This window comes from Oryza sativa, chromosome 12, assembly GCF_034140825.1.
Source record: "Oryza sativa Japonica Group chromosome 12, ASM3414082v1".
Taxonomy (NCBI): domain Eukaryota; kingdom Viridiplantae; phylum Streptophyta; class Magnoliopsida; order Poales; family Poaceae; genus Oryza; species Oryza sativa.
In genome coordinates, this window is record NC_089046.1 from 2,649,419 (window position 1) to 2,663,237 (window position 13,819).

Consider the following 13,819-nt stretch of genomic DNA (forward strand, 5'->3'; position numbering starts at 1 on the left):
TGCTTACTTCATGTCATGCCTCACCAAAAGCAAGATATAGCCACTGAGAAAGTGAGAATTAGTGAAATCGACCAGCCATTTCTTTTTTTTTTGTCTCTATCTTGTTGTCGTCCTTGACTGTTGCATGCTGATTTGCATCAGGGCGGTTCCGTGAAATTCGAGGCCGGTTGCGCACGTCAAACATCTCGGAATAAACTTGATGTGCATTTTCAGCTAGATTTTACTATTATTGTCTTTTCAGTCTTATTCTAGTCTACTATAACCTTAATTTTAAGTACTATGATGTTGTTGAATTTTCTATATATGTTTAACAATTTGTCTTACTAAAAAATATTAAAAAAATATAAAAGTCATGCTTGAAGTGTCTATAATAATAAAACTAGCCACAGTAAAACAAATAATATTTACATATTTGTTTGATAAGAGAATGATCAAATATATGTCCAAAAGACAACGACGTTATATGTTAAAAATAGAGGGAGTATATATTTTTTTATAATAAACAAGATAAAAAAGGTATAGAAGTTATTAAATAACCGTTGAATTAATGGAGCAAATCGACTGTAAACTACACCGACACTTATATTTATGACAACAAATGCTTCTTCCTAGTGCCAGGCATGCATATATATGATCTCATTCTTATCCATGCATATTACATATATGTAATTAGATGGCAAAATCATAATTTTGTGCTGAGTAGAGGGTTTTTTTTGAAGATATATAATTGAATTAGCAAGCAACATACCCAGGTAAAGGGGGAGAGATCACAAAACATTAGTAGTAGGATACATGTGGAGCCCAACATTTGGGCAGGCCTAATCCATATCCTTGTAGTGGAGGTAAGAATCATTTGCACCTCTTGTCAAATCTGCAAGTGAAAATGGATTTGTGTACTGGTCATCATGTGGTTTAATTTGCAAGTGAAAGTGAAACTAATAGAGACCATGCATCCAATGCGTGTTACTGGTCATATATATAGACAGGCCGAAAACGATCGATATGATGGATCCTCCTCTCCATCAAGCACTAACAACCAATATAAACATTTGTTGCACGATCCGCATCATTTCAATTCAGTAAGAACGCTATGTACCCCGGCATCTATAGTTCTATTTATATATACACGTGATGTGTTATATATGCGTGCTATTTGACTACAAGAATCCAGAATTTTCTTTGCGGTCAAAAACACCAAGGCAATATATTTTTACGACTACCTGCCAAATAATAACCACCAAATTTAGAGAGCCAAGGAAATCCAGATTAATTTCTTGGTTGCTAATCGTGAGGGAAAGTTCTATTAGCGGTCTAACCGCCAAGAGAACTACGGAGAATATTAAACTTTTGAAAAGCCAAGAAATGTAACCTTACCAGTCTCGACCGACAAGAACACATCTTACCTTAGGTGGTGTCGAACCGTCAAGAATATATGGTCATTGAGTGAAGCTGGAGACGATCGATTAATGCATCCAAGGCTATGTATCCAACTATATATCCATTATATATATGGTTATTGTAATGGGATAAGGCAAGAGCAATTATTGTGTTTTAGAATTCACAATGTTCGCGGTTGAGTTTTCTTCTTCTCCTTTTAATTGTTTGTAGCTAACACAGACCACACATTAATTCAATACTTTAGTGAATTGCACATTATATCGCATATGTTAGGAAACGATAAGCGAACAAACGATAAAGAACAATAGATCAATCACAGAAGACACGAGATTTAACGTGAAAAACCCTCCCAAAATAGGAGAGAAAAAACCACGGGCGCCAGCCAGCAAAATATCTTCACTATATCTGGGGTGAGGTTACATCGCCGCATGGCGGCTTACAAGAGATATATATATATGGTGGAACCCTAAAAGGGATGATGATCCGTACGGGAGACGGGCCTCCGCTCCACTACGGAAGCTGGCCTTTATTAAGTGCAGATGAATTTCGATCACAACTCAACAGCATCGACCAAATATTCTCCCCGAAGTTTCCTCTTGCACCACAATTAATTAACTAATGGTTTCGCTTTCAATCATTTTTCATTCTTTTGGTTTGCTTTGGACCCTAGCTGTTGTTGTTGTTGCTACTTCCCTAGCTCGTTGTCCCCTCTCTCCTCTGATGGTGAGTTAGCTCCAAGATCTAATCATCGATCAAGGCATCCTGCATAAGGTAATGGGGACCTGAACCCTGATCCTTGATGGGTAAAACGTCCATTAAGAACAAAATGAGACTCACTCACGGGGTTCCTAATGGCAAAATACTCCCCCATTAGTCCAATGCATCCTCCTTTGGAGGATGCCACTACCACACGCCACCTCGTTGCTCCCATCCTCTACTTCTACTAACATGGTGACTGCGAAAAGGGTGCATAGGGATGGATGGTGTAGGTCAACTCACGCCCATCTCTCTAGCGGTGTGCTCTAGCAATATTGTAGTGGTTCATAGGATATGAAAGAGTCAAAGCAACGGAAAATACATGGGGTGCAATGCAAGAAGATATATGAAGAAAGGAGGCGTGTATGTAGTATTGTACAGAAGAGAGAAGGCCACCAGAGGGGGGGGGGCAGTGCCAATGACTTTCCTTCATTCAGAATATATCACATATAGGAGAAGAGAATGAAAAGGCTCAAAGTTAAACTAAAGGGAAGAAAAGTTTGTCCAAATTGGAAGAAAAAATTAGGTCAAGTAACCTAAGATAAAACTTGGTATGCAAGAATAAGTGATGACCTATATACATACGTGTAATTCACTTTTAAATTTTTTCAACAAGGCTGCCGATATTCCTTAATAGAATACAGTTTTGTATGTGTTGCATAACAGATTCATTGGACCCTAGGCAAAAGGTTGAAGCACAAGAAAACAAAAACTTGTCCTTGTTGAATGTCGATATCAATTAAAGAACACGTCCTTTCACGCACATTCTAAACCCCACTATACTTTTTATGATCCTTCTTCCTGTACTTTTCTTTGTTTATACATTTGCTTTTGTAGTGCTCCCCATAAAAAACACTTTAATCAAGATAAAAGCTTTGTTAGCATTAGAAAATAAAGTGAAATGTGGACACTAATATGGTGATCGAGTCAAAATTATGTGGAAGACTATTTCAATCCCTTTAACGAGAGTGGGTTGTTAATCACGAAGAGCTCTAAGTAGCTAATTGAAACATGATATATAGACAGGAAAATACTACGAGACTGTCTGCATGGTATAGACGTAGCTAGGGTTTTGACTTCTAGATTATCCTAGAATTGATATGCAACTAGAAATAACAAGCTTTAGAAAAAGGAAAAAAAAAGAGAAACCATCAGCTTTCAGAAAACAAAATATTATATAATAGTAATCAATGAAACTTAATGGAAAGACTTCCCTTTACTCGCTCACTACTATCTCCGTCTTAAAATATAGCAATCTAGTATAAAATGAGATAAATTCTAGTACTTTAAATCTGAACAGGCATAAACATTAATGTAAATGTGAGTATACATTCATCATTGTAAGACATTCACACATAATTACTCTGCTATATATAAACATCTCTAGCTGAGCCGACACATACGTCTTGGTATATATTCACAAAATTATTATAAACACTTCTCTCGCTATCGATTGGCATGTCATCTAATAGAAAAAACTTAACTAAAATAGCTGTGGTATAGTAAACTAATATATATATGTGCATGTATATAGCCTTAGTGGCTAGTGATCGATGGTGCAGCATTAGAGCAAGTATAATAGGAGGTTGTAAGCCGACTAAATACTGAGGTGGAGGAGAGAAGAGAGAAGAAAGAGGAGAAGTGGGCTGTAAACTTACAGCCGGCTTGGACACATAAGAACCAAGAAACTCTGTGAGAGAGACAAGTGATCATGTATTAATTGTAAAGAGCTACTCTCTCCGTTCCATAATATAATGCACAACTATTTTTTTAGGATGTTCATAAGGCATGCATGCATGTATACAATTTATTAGGACTTCTTCTCCATTAAATTATTACTTTTTTTTAAATCCTCCACCCTCAAGATCTCAAATTCTATTGGATGCATGCATTATATTTATTAGGGTGATTCAAACTAGGAGATGATAATAATTGTTTCTTGGTCTTTGGGTTAATGGTGGTTGTGCCTTATATTTTGGAACGGATGGAGTAACTATTATATGGGTGAGCTGAGAGAAGGCTGCAAATAATCTTACAGCTAACAAGTTAGCTGTATTATTAGTCTTGCTCTTGAGGTAGCTTAGCTCACTATAATATGTGCAATAAGCACTACTCTGTCCGTCCCAAAATATAGTAACCTTGTATACTGGATGGGACACATCATAGTACAGTAAATCTGGATAGAGGTATGTCCAGATTCGTTGTATTAAGATATGTCCTATCCAGTATAAGGTTGCTGTATTTTAGGACGGAGGGAGTATCTTATTAGCTCACTCCTTTGACCTATATCTAGCTAAGCTAGCTAGCTATAGCTACTCGCCCGTTGAACGCTTTTTAACCACGCGTGCATATGCACACGCGCTGAGATCGCGCGTTTTGACGATTTTACACGCGGCTCGTTTTGGCGACGCGCGGCGGACGGCGAGTGGCCGGCAAGGCTAGTGGGGCGGCACCGCCGCAGAGACTAAGCCGGCGACGTCGCCGTCGACGAGACGACCGGCCGCTATAGCTATTAGCTGCCGGAAGACGACTGCCGTCCGTACGTCGTCGTCGTTGGTGGTGGCGTAGTACATACGTATATATGCGCATGCTAGCTTGCTTCGCTTTTACTTCTCCGGTCGCCGCCTCGCCGGCCGACGTCGCCACGCGTATAAGAATTGAGAAGTTCGGATAAACTGATCATATAGTAGTATCTACTCATCAGAATATTATAAGGTTAATTAACAAAAGTCGATGCAATTATAATTATGAGATATTAAAAAAGACTCGACTCATTATGAGTTTCTCAATGGAGAGTAGAAAACCCCCTCAAGAATTTGAACTTTAGGAACAGATCGTCTTATAAAAGTCCTTGTGATCTCTCTCACTCATCTAGCTTTGTTATTTGGTGTCACTAATAGTTTAATTGTTGTTTGTGTAATCCTCTCCCCAATTGCCGCTATTCTTTATTCTTAGTTAGTTTACTCGTAATCTGAGATTTTCGGAATATCCGAAAACATTTCAAAAATATCCAAAAATATTAGGAAATATCTGAAAAGTTCTGTTTCTGTATTTTCTTCAAGAAAGTTTTAAATGCCTATTCATCCCCTCTAGGGAACATCAAGATATATACTATATATAGATATTATTATATCATTTTTACAAACTTATATGGTTAAACTTGAAAATAATTGACTTATATTAAAATCAAGACATCTTGAGTTCTAAAACAAAAGAAGTACTCCCTCCATTTCAAAATAGTTACTATTTCAGGATTCAAAATTTATCCTAAACTAATCATTATTTTAAAATACTATTTTTCCTTGTCAATCACCTTCCATTTTACCTCAACCATCATCTCACTTCTATTCAAATAAGTGTCGCTATAGTCTTTTTTTTTTCTTCTCAAACCTTAATACTCCGGAGGCAGTTGTATGTAAGAAAAACGTCTCAATCTGTGATTAATTAGCAGTTTCAGGGGCTGAAGGGGATGTGTTGGATAGACGTGGTTACCTAGAGATCTCTGTCGAATCTCAGAAATAAAGTGCATCAGAAATTTTTGTGTAGTCGCTTTTTATGTCGTTTTGCTCTTAACGACACTCGTGCACGCATGTAGTCCCATTTTTCTGATCTGTCGTCGTAGAGTACTGTTCACCATACGCACGGAGGAAAAATGAGGCTCGTCGCGTCGTTCTGTTTGGATTCTTTTGAGTAGCCTTGATCGAGATTTTTCAGTATATGCCATCCAATTCGCACCATTTTCAGGATATGCCACTTAATTCGCATGACTTTCAGAATATGCCATTGGAAGCACGAATTCCTTCATTCCATGCCATTTTTCTCTATTTTCCCAAATTTCTCAGATTTCTAATACTTTCCTTCATCTTTCTCACCTGACCGGACGGATTTACCCATGGGCCCACCTGTCAGGAGAGTAGAGAGATAGCCTCCTCCTCTTAGGGAACAGATCGATCTATCGCAACAAAAAAAAGGGAAACATATCGATCCCCTTCCTCCTTCCTCCCGGCCGACAGACGCAACGCCGCTACGAGCCGCCGCCCCGACCGCGCCCCGCCCCCACACCTCGCTGGCAGCTCCGTCCCCCGCTCTGCACCGTGCAACCGCGCCTCGCCGGCAGCTTCACCCCCGCCCCGCGCCATGCCACCACGCCCAGCAATGGAAACCCTAAATATCTAGGGTTTGAAGGAGGAGATGGAGAGGGGGGAGACAGCGGCTCGAGAAGAGGGCGTGCCGCAGGCGACGGCCTCATTGCTACATAATGAGCTTTCTTCGGGGTAAGATCATGCTCCCCTGCTATCTATTATTGCAGAATCGAGGTGCAAGCTCAAGAGCGTGTAGGTCAGCAACGATTAAGCGGGCAAACTAATGATTTACTTCTCTCGTTTTTGTTGTTACTATTCGATAGGATTGATCCCGATGCGGTGTTTAGGGTGTGCGTTCAGTTTGGTCAATTTACAGCTAAACTTGTTGATGGAACTTGTGTTCATGTGCCACGAAAGTGCTTGGAATGGGTTGTGGACTATCAGCAATGCACTTTGGAGAGCTTGGAGAAGGACCTTGCAGCAAGGGTAACATGGGGCAAGTGCCAACAGGTTGTGATGAGTGGATATGACATGACCACGGGTGAGGAAACACCGTTTAAGGACAATATGGATGTAGTGCATGCATTGTTTGTTAGGAAAAGTGATAAAAAGTTGTTTCTGTATGCTGATGTGGAGGACAAGCATGATCAGTTGGTTACTAATTCATCCGTTTCAGAGGTAAATGAGTTATTTATGGATGAGGTTGTGACAGCTAGACATGGTGATGAATCAAACAATCTGCCTGACATTGATTGGGATGGATTGGAAATAGCTCAAATTCCACAAGAGCAAGTTCATCACCAAGTCATTGATTGGGATGGATTGGAGATAGCTCCAATTCTAGAAGCTGATGTAGGTTCTTCAGTGCCTTTGATGGGGGAAGATGACATGTATGCATTCGTTGGACTTAGAGCTGAGGATGAGAGAGCTGAACAAGCTAGGCTACAAGCTGAAAACCAAAGGGATTCTGCTCCTAATCCAGCTGCAGATGTTGCCCAAGGGGACTTAAACCTTAACGAGGCAGAGATAGATGTTAATGATGTGGTTCCTGGTGAAGCTGGAGTTTTCTATGATAGGGATGATCCTCCAATGGAAGTTGGAAGCTTATATATAAGTATGGTTGAGTTTAGGTCAGCTGTGAGGCAACATGCTATAAAGGGGCAATTTGAGTTAGGGACAGAGAAGATTGACACAGAGAGGTTTCGGGGCTATTGCACAGCTGAGGGATGCCCATGGGCTATTGTGGCAAGGTTACAGCCTGATGGAAAATCTGTGAGGGTACTAACAACTAACTTAGCATGGCTATGTTACATATTCAATATTTTGTTTCTTAGTGATAATTATAAAATAATACATTTTGATCATGCATTGTGTTCTTTTGTGTTGTAGGTTACTTTGAACAGATTTCCCCATCATTGTACATCAACCGCGAGAGTTAAAACCAAGATGTCATCCTACAAGTGGGTAGCAGAGAAGGCCATTCCCTTTCTAAAGAAGGACCCAAATATGGGTGCAACAAAGCTACAAGATGAGTTGCAAACCACACACAAAGTCACAGTGGGATACTCAACAGTTTATGCAGGTATGCAAAAGTCTATAGAGCAAATATTTGGGACGTGGGAAGAGAGCTTTGCATTTTTGTTTAACTTTAAGGCTGAGATTGAGTTGAAAATGCCGGGAAATGTTGTGGAGATAGATGTACAGGAAGATGGTGATGGGATTTATTTTCACAGATTCTTTTGTTCATTCAAACCTTGCATTGATGGTTTCATAATGGGTTGCCGACCTTACTTGAGTATAGACTCCACGGCACTTAATGGAAAATGGAATGGTCAACTAGCTTCTGCAACATCTATAGATGGACACAACTGGATGTTTCCAGTTGCATTTGGATTCTTTCAGAGTGAGACCACTGACAACTGGACTTGGTTTATGCAACAACTTAATAAGGCAGTAGGCAATCTTCCAACCTTAGCTATAAGCTCAGATGCTTGTAAGGGGCTAGAGAATGCTGTGAAGAATGTTTTTCAAAGGGCAGAACATAGAGAATGCTTTTGGCACTTGATGCAGAATTTCATAAAGAAGTTTCAAGGTCCAGTGTTCGGGAACATGTACCCTGCAGCTAGGTCTTATATGCCAGAAAGATTTTATCATTACATGAATAAAATTTATGAGGCAAATTCAGATGTGAAGCCATACTTAGAAACCTATCACAAATTGCTTTGGATGAGAAGCAAGTTCTCAGAAGAGATAAAATGTGACTTCATCACCAACAATTTAGCAGAGTCATGGAACAAATGGATTAAAGATATGAAACATCTTCCAATTGTTGAGCTTGCAGATGGTATTAGGTCAAAGACAATGAATCTATTGGCTAGGAGGAGGAAGATAGGTGAGAAATTGGATGGTGTGATGCTATCTATTGTGGTTTGTCAACTCAATGCAATGACTAGAGAACTGGGCCACTTGAAGGTAGTTCAAGGTGATAGAGACCAAGCTGAGGTGACTGAGATCACTGCTGAACATCAGATTATTAGACATGCTGTCAATCTAGTAAACCATACATGCACCTGTAGAGAGTGGCAAGTTTCTGGTAAACCATGCCCACATGCTTTAGCTCTCATAATATCATATAGAAACCCTAACATGGCTGATTATTTAGATCCTTGCTATTCGGTAGAAAGGTATAAGCTTGCATACGCAGGAGTTATTTTACCACTTCCAGATAAGTCCCAATGGCCAAAAGTGAATATTGGTTTTAAGTTGTTGCCACCTCTTACTAAGAGGGAAGTTGGGAGGCAAAGGAAGAACCAAATAGTCGGGTGCCTTGATAAGGGCAAGGCTAGGAGCAAAGGCAAGTGGCAAGTTCAATGTAAGAGATGTCTTGCCATGGGCCATAGGTCGACGTCGCCAAAATGTCCTTTGAATGGAACGAAGAAAAAGTAAGTGTATAAATTGTCATTTGTTTTAGTTCTAGCATATTTATTTGTTTCAGATCTAGCAAATTTATTTGTTTTACTTTTGCAGGCCAAGTCGGGCCAAAAAAGGGAGACCACTTAGTGAAGCAAATTGTGCAGCAAGTACTAGCATAGAAGGCACACCCAAAAGACAGAAGGTAGGCCCAAATGGTTCAACTAATACTAGTCCAGGGCCTATAACAAGAAGGTAGGCAAACCCTTTTTCTTGTTTCTGCACTTGATTCAAAAAATGTTTTACTAACACCTAATTTTTTTTAAGTCAATCGGCATTGACAACAACTGGTGGAGAAGGACCAATGAGGCAGATGACAACTCCTCCAAGGCCCACTAGAGCTGCAAAGAAGATCACTCCAAAGAAAGGGCTAAAAACGAGTGCTCCTTGATTATATATTCTCAAATATGGGAACTATTAGATTATGGATGCTTTTGTATGTGAACCACATGACTGTGCAAGTTGTGGCTTTTATTTTGTAATCTGAACTTCTATGCCTGGATTATGTATTTTGGATGGCATTCTCTGACTTGCTTACTTAGAGGTGCTTGCCTTGGAGATTGTTTTACTTGCTATATATCATGCCAAAATATGGTTACATGCTGTTCAAATTGGAAATTCTGGGTATATGCTGTCAGAATTTTGGGTATATGTTGTCAAAATTTTGAGTACGTTGCTGTCAAAAATTACATATACAAATTTTTGGTGTATGCTGTCAAAATTGCACAGATTTTAGGTATGTACTGTCCAAAATTTTGTTCTCACATGGCTCAGGTAAACAACTGCAACTTGAAAATATGCTTCAATCTCTAATTGAAAAAACTTCTGTAAATCACGATTGGGAAGATTGACCATTCTCTACGCATGCTGTGAAAATTGTCTGCACATGCTGTCCAAATTCTCAGATTGCACATACAAAGTGATATTTCATCGAAATTGTAAATGCCAATTAACAAACATGCTACGAGTTGAACCATCAAAATTGTCTCAGTTTGCAACTTTCCATACAAACAATGCGTTGATACAACTAGCTGAACCATCCTACTAGCAAACCTGCACTCCTGGAAATTTTCTGATTACAATCAACTTCCAAACAGTACAAAGTATAAAGTTTTTGGTAAAGCAAATTGTTTGCAGCGCTGGAGTCGACGGCTCAACGCGGTCTGGTCAAAGACTTCAGGAGACCGACGGGAGGTGGGGGAGCCGACCGGCGCAGGCGATCTTCGCGGTGAGGGCGTCGCTCGAGGCGGGGCGCGGTGGCGCGACCTGAGGTGGGGGACGGTGCTGCCGGCGATGCGCGGACAGAGCAGCGAGGTGCGGGGACGGGGCGCATACTGGGCGGCGGGGGGCTGAGCTGCGAGCGGCGAGCGGCGAGCGGCGTCGCCTCTCCGTCTCTCGGTCGGCCGAGAGGATGAAGGGGATCGATCTGCTTTCCTGGGAGGAGGAGGCTATCTCTTTACTCTCCTGACAGGTGGGCCCATGGGTAAATCCGTCCGATCAGGTGAGAAAGATGAAGGAAAATATTAGAAATCTGAGAAATTTAGGAAAATAGAGAAAAATGGCATGGAATGAAGGAATTCGTGCTTCCAATGGCATATTCTGAAAGTCACGCGAATTGAGTGGCGTATCCTGAAAACGGTGTGAATTGGATGGCATATACTGAAAAATCTCGCCTTGATCCGATTCTCTTTCATTTTTCGCACGTTTGCCATAGAGAGTTTGATGAATTATATGAGGCCCGAGAGAGCATGCACGATCGAGACAGAAAATAATAAGTGGATGAACTCAGTTGGGTACTATGCACGATTGATATATGGCCTAGCTAAGGATGCTTTAAAAAAATTGAAAATATATTATTTTTACCGATACAGTAGAAATATACTCGTTTTAGAATAATTGGCATCATTATACCGTTGTTGCGTCTATAGGAAAGCGAAATCGCTGACATGCTGGTGGATGCGCGCGAGTTCCTACCACCAACGTGCAAACTCGTGATGTCATCGGCGCAAAATCATGCAAGTACATAAATGCACCACGCGAACTGACGACATCGTGCGAGTTCATGAGTTCAGCGTGCAAACTCGTGACATCATCCTTCGTGAACTTGGGATTGGGATTTGGTGATATTCCCCCGTAACATTCTCGGTGACATTGAGTCACTGACATGTGGGTCCAGACACATATGGGTCCCACATGTCAGTGACTCAATGTCACCAAAAATGTCACGGGGAAATGTCACTGAATCTGCGTCCGTGAACACGTGTGAGTTCATGTGTGCAGCGTGCGTACACCGAGTTGACAGTGGTGGGGGGATTGTCGAGCGCACACACCTAGTCACATGTATCGGGAGCACGAGAGGGCGGGAGCGGCGTCGCGCGTGGCAGACGCGACGACAATAAGTAACGCTCTCGCGTCCTCTTCATGCAAACTTGAGACGGAATCGCGACCTCCTAATCACGACAAAGGTGATCTAATCCTGTAATTCTTTTGGCTGTAGTTATACCAACGCAAAAAAAAGCTGTAAACAATATATTATTTTCTTATTAAGGATGTGTTCATTTGGAATTGTTAATCCTTCTCCCAGCATGTAAAATGGAACAATAGATCAATATATGATTAATTAAATATTAGCTAAAATAACTTTAAAAAATAATCAATATAATTTTTTAAGCAATTTTACTGTATATTTTTTTAAAAAGAAAATACTCCATTTAACAATTTGGAAAACATACGTGTGAAAAAAAGAAAGTAGAAGTTTGGAAAGTGTATTATAGAACACAATCTTAAGACTTGGTAAGACTTAAGACTTTAGCACTAACTCATGATTGTCTTGATATCTTCTGCATGCTTTCTAACTATTCCCTCCATCTCATAATATAAGGCATGATCAAATTTGGCACAGTCTTCAAAATACTTAATTAGGCTGTGTTTAGTTCCTGAAAAGAGTTGGAAGTTTGGGGAAAGTTGGAAGTTTGGAAAAAAAAAGTTGGAAGTTTACATGTGTAGAAAAGTTTTGGATGTGATGTGATGTGATGGAAAGTTACAAGTTTAGAGTAGTTGGGGATGAACTAAACACGGTCTTAATCATGCAATAATATGAGCTTCGTTTTGCGTGTCGGGGAGGAACCCCTCCTCCCGAATACAACCTAGCTAAGTGAGCCTAAATATTGTTTAGGGTGTAAAGCATACCAACACAATAGTTCGGGGTTGCAAATTAGACTTTTTTTTCTTAATTTTAAACAGATTTCGCTGCTTTAATTATTTTAGCGGATGATCTGGTGGCACGCTTTCATCGACGCTAGTTAATCGATCTGTACTTCCATGGACACTCCGGCGGCCGCCGACTGGTCGGAGCTTCCGGCCGACGTGCTCGGCCTCGTCCTCCTCGAGCTCGAGTTCCCCGACCTGTTCCGCTCCGCCGCCGTCTGCAAGCTCTGGCGCGCCACCGCCCGCGACATACGCCGCCTCGGCCTCTACTCCCGCGCGCAGACGCCCTGCCTCCTCTACACCACCGCCGCCGCCGGCCCGCGCGCCGCCGTGCTCTACAGCCTCGCCGACAAGACGACGTCCTACACGGTCCCCCTCCCGGACCCGCCCATCGCGGAGCGCCACATCGTCGGGTCATCCCACGGCTGGCTCGTCACCGCCGACCACCGCTCCGAGCTCCACCTCCTCAACCCGGCCACAGGCGAGCAGCTCGACCTCCCACCCGTCGCCACCATCGAACACGTAAGGCCACTCTACGACGACGCCGGGAACCTCAACAACTACAAGTTGGTCTACTACGACGGCGGCGGCAACAGTCACCGGAGCAACGACGATGACATGCACACGGTGACGCACCCGCCGGAGACGTTCAGGGAGTTCTTGTATCTCAAAGCCGTCATCTCCTCCGACCCATCGCGCGGCGACGACTACACGGTGATGCTCATCCATCACCCATATCTTCAGCTCTCCTTCGCGAGATCCGGCGACAAGAAGTGGACATGGATCAAGATGGGGAACAATGAGTGTGAGTGGTTCGAAGATTGCATCTACCACGACGGCGTGTTCTACGCCCAGACCGTTCACGGCGCCATCCACGCCATTGATGTCGTCAGTGCTTCTTCCTCCTTCACCCATAGACTGATTCTCAAGCCGACCATGGGTGAATTGGGCACCCTCTACATTGTACGTACCACGGAAGGTGACATCCTGCAGGTCTTGCGAGTCACGGAAGAAGATGAAGGTAGCGAGCATAAGGACGTACGAACAACTGAAATCGGGGTGTACAAGGTTGACTACAAGAAGCAAGATCTTGATGACGTCGATGACATAGGTAACAATGCATTGTTTATTGGCACTAGTTACTCGATGTGCTTGCCAGTGAAGGATTATCCACACTTGATGCCAAATCACATATATTTCGACGATGACTACGGGTACTTGGTTCACCGTAAACATCTTCGTCGGGACGTTGGAGTTTATGATTATACGAATGACACTGCGATCGATGTGGAGTATCCTCAGCCGTGGCTGAATTGGCCACTAGCTCCAGTTTGGATTACTCCAAGTTTTACTAAAACTGCAAAATATAGTTGACTATATAAATGCGTGTAATGTTACCCTTTGTG

The 13,819-nt window shown here is 41.9% G+C and overlaps 2 protein-coding genes across 3 annotated transcripts; both read left to right on the forward strand.

The window, feature by feature from the left end:
- Positions 1 to 7,716: 7,716 nt before the first annotated feature.
- LOC136354838 (uncharacterized) lies at positions 7,717 to 9,798 on the forward strand. Its single transcript, XM_066306606.1, has 3 exons — positions 7,717 to 9,178; positions 9,264 to 9,401; positions 9,474 to 9,798. The coding sequence occupies exons 1-3, from the start codon at positions 7,743 to 7,745 to the stop codon at positions 9,595 to 9,597; spliced, it is 1,698 nt and encodes a 565-aa protein (XP_066162703.1). The 5' UTR covers positions 7,717 to 7,742; the 3' UTR covers positions 9,598 to 9,798.
- A 2,729-nt stretch (positions 9,799 to 12,527) lies between these two features.
- LOC107276293 (putative F-box protein At2g33190) lies at positions 12,528 to 13,819 on the forward strand. Of its 2 annotated transcripts, XM_066306526.1 has the most exons (2): positions 12,528 to 13,301; positions 13,407 to 13,819. In XM_066306526.1, exons 1-2 carry the CDS (start codon positions 12,528 to 12,530, stop codon positions 13,785 to 13,787), a joined length of 1,155 nt encoding a protein of 384 aa, XP_066162623.1. In that variant the 3' UTR covers positions 13,788 to 13,819. The 2 variants fall into 2 exon arrangements, with proteins under 2 accessions (XP_066162623.1, XP_025877763.1); XM_026021978.2 differs by having other exon boundaries at positions 12,528 to 13,819.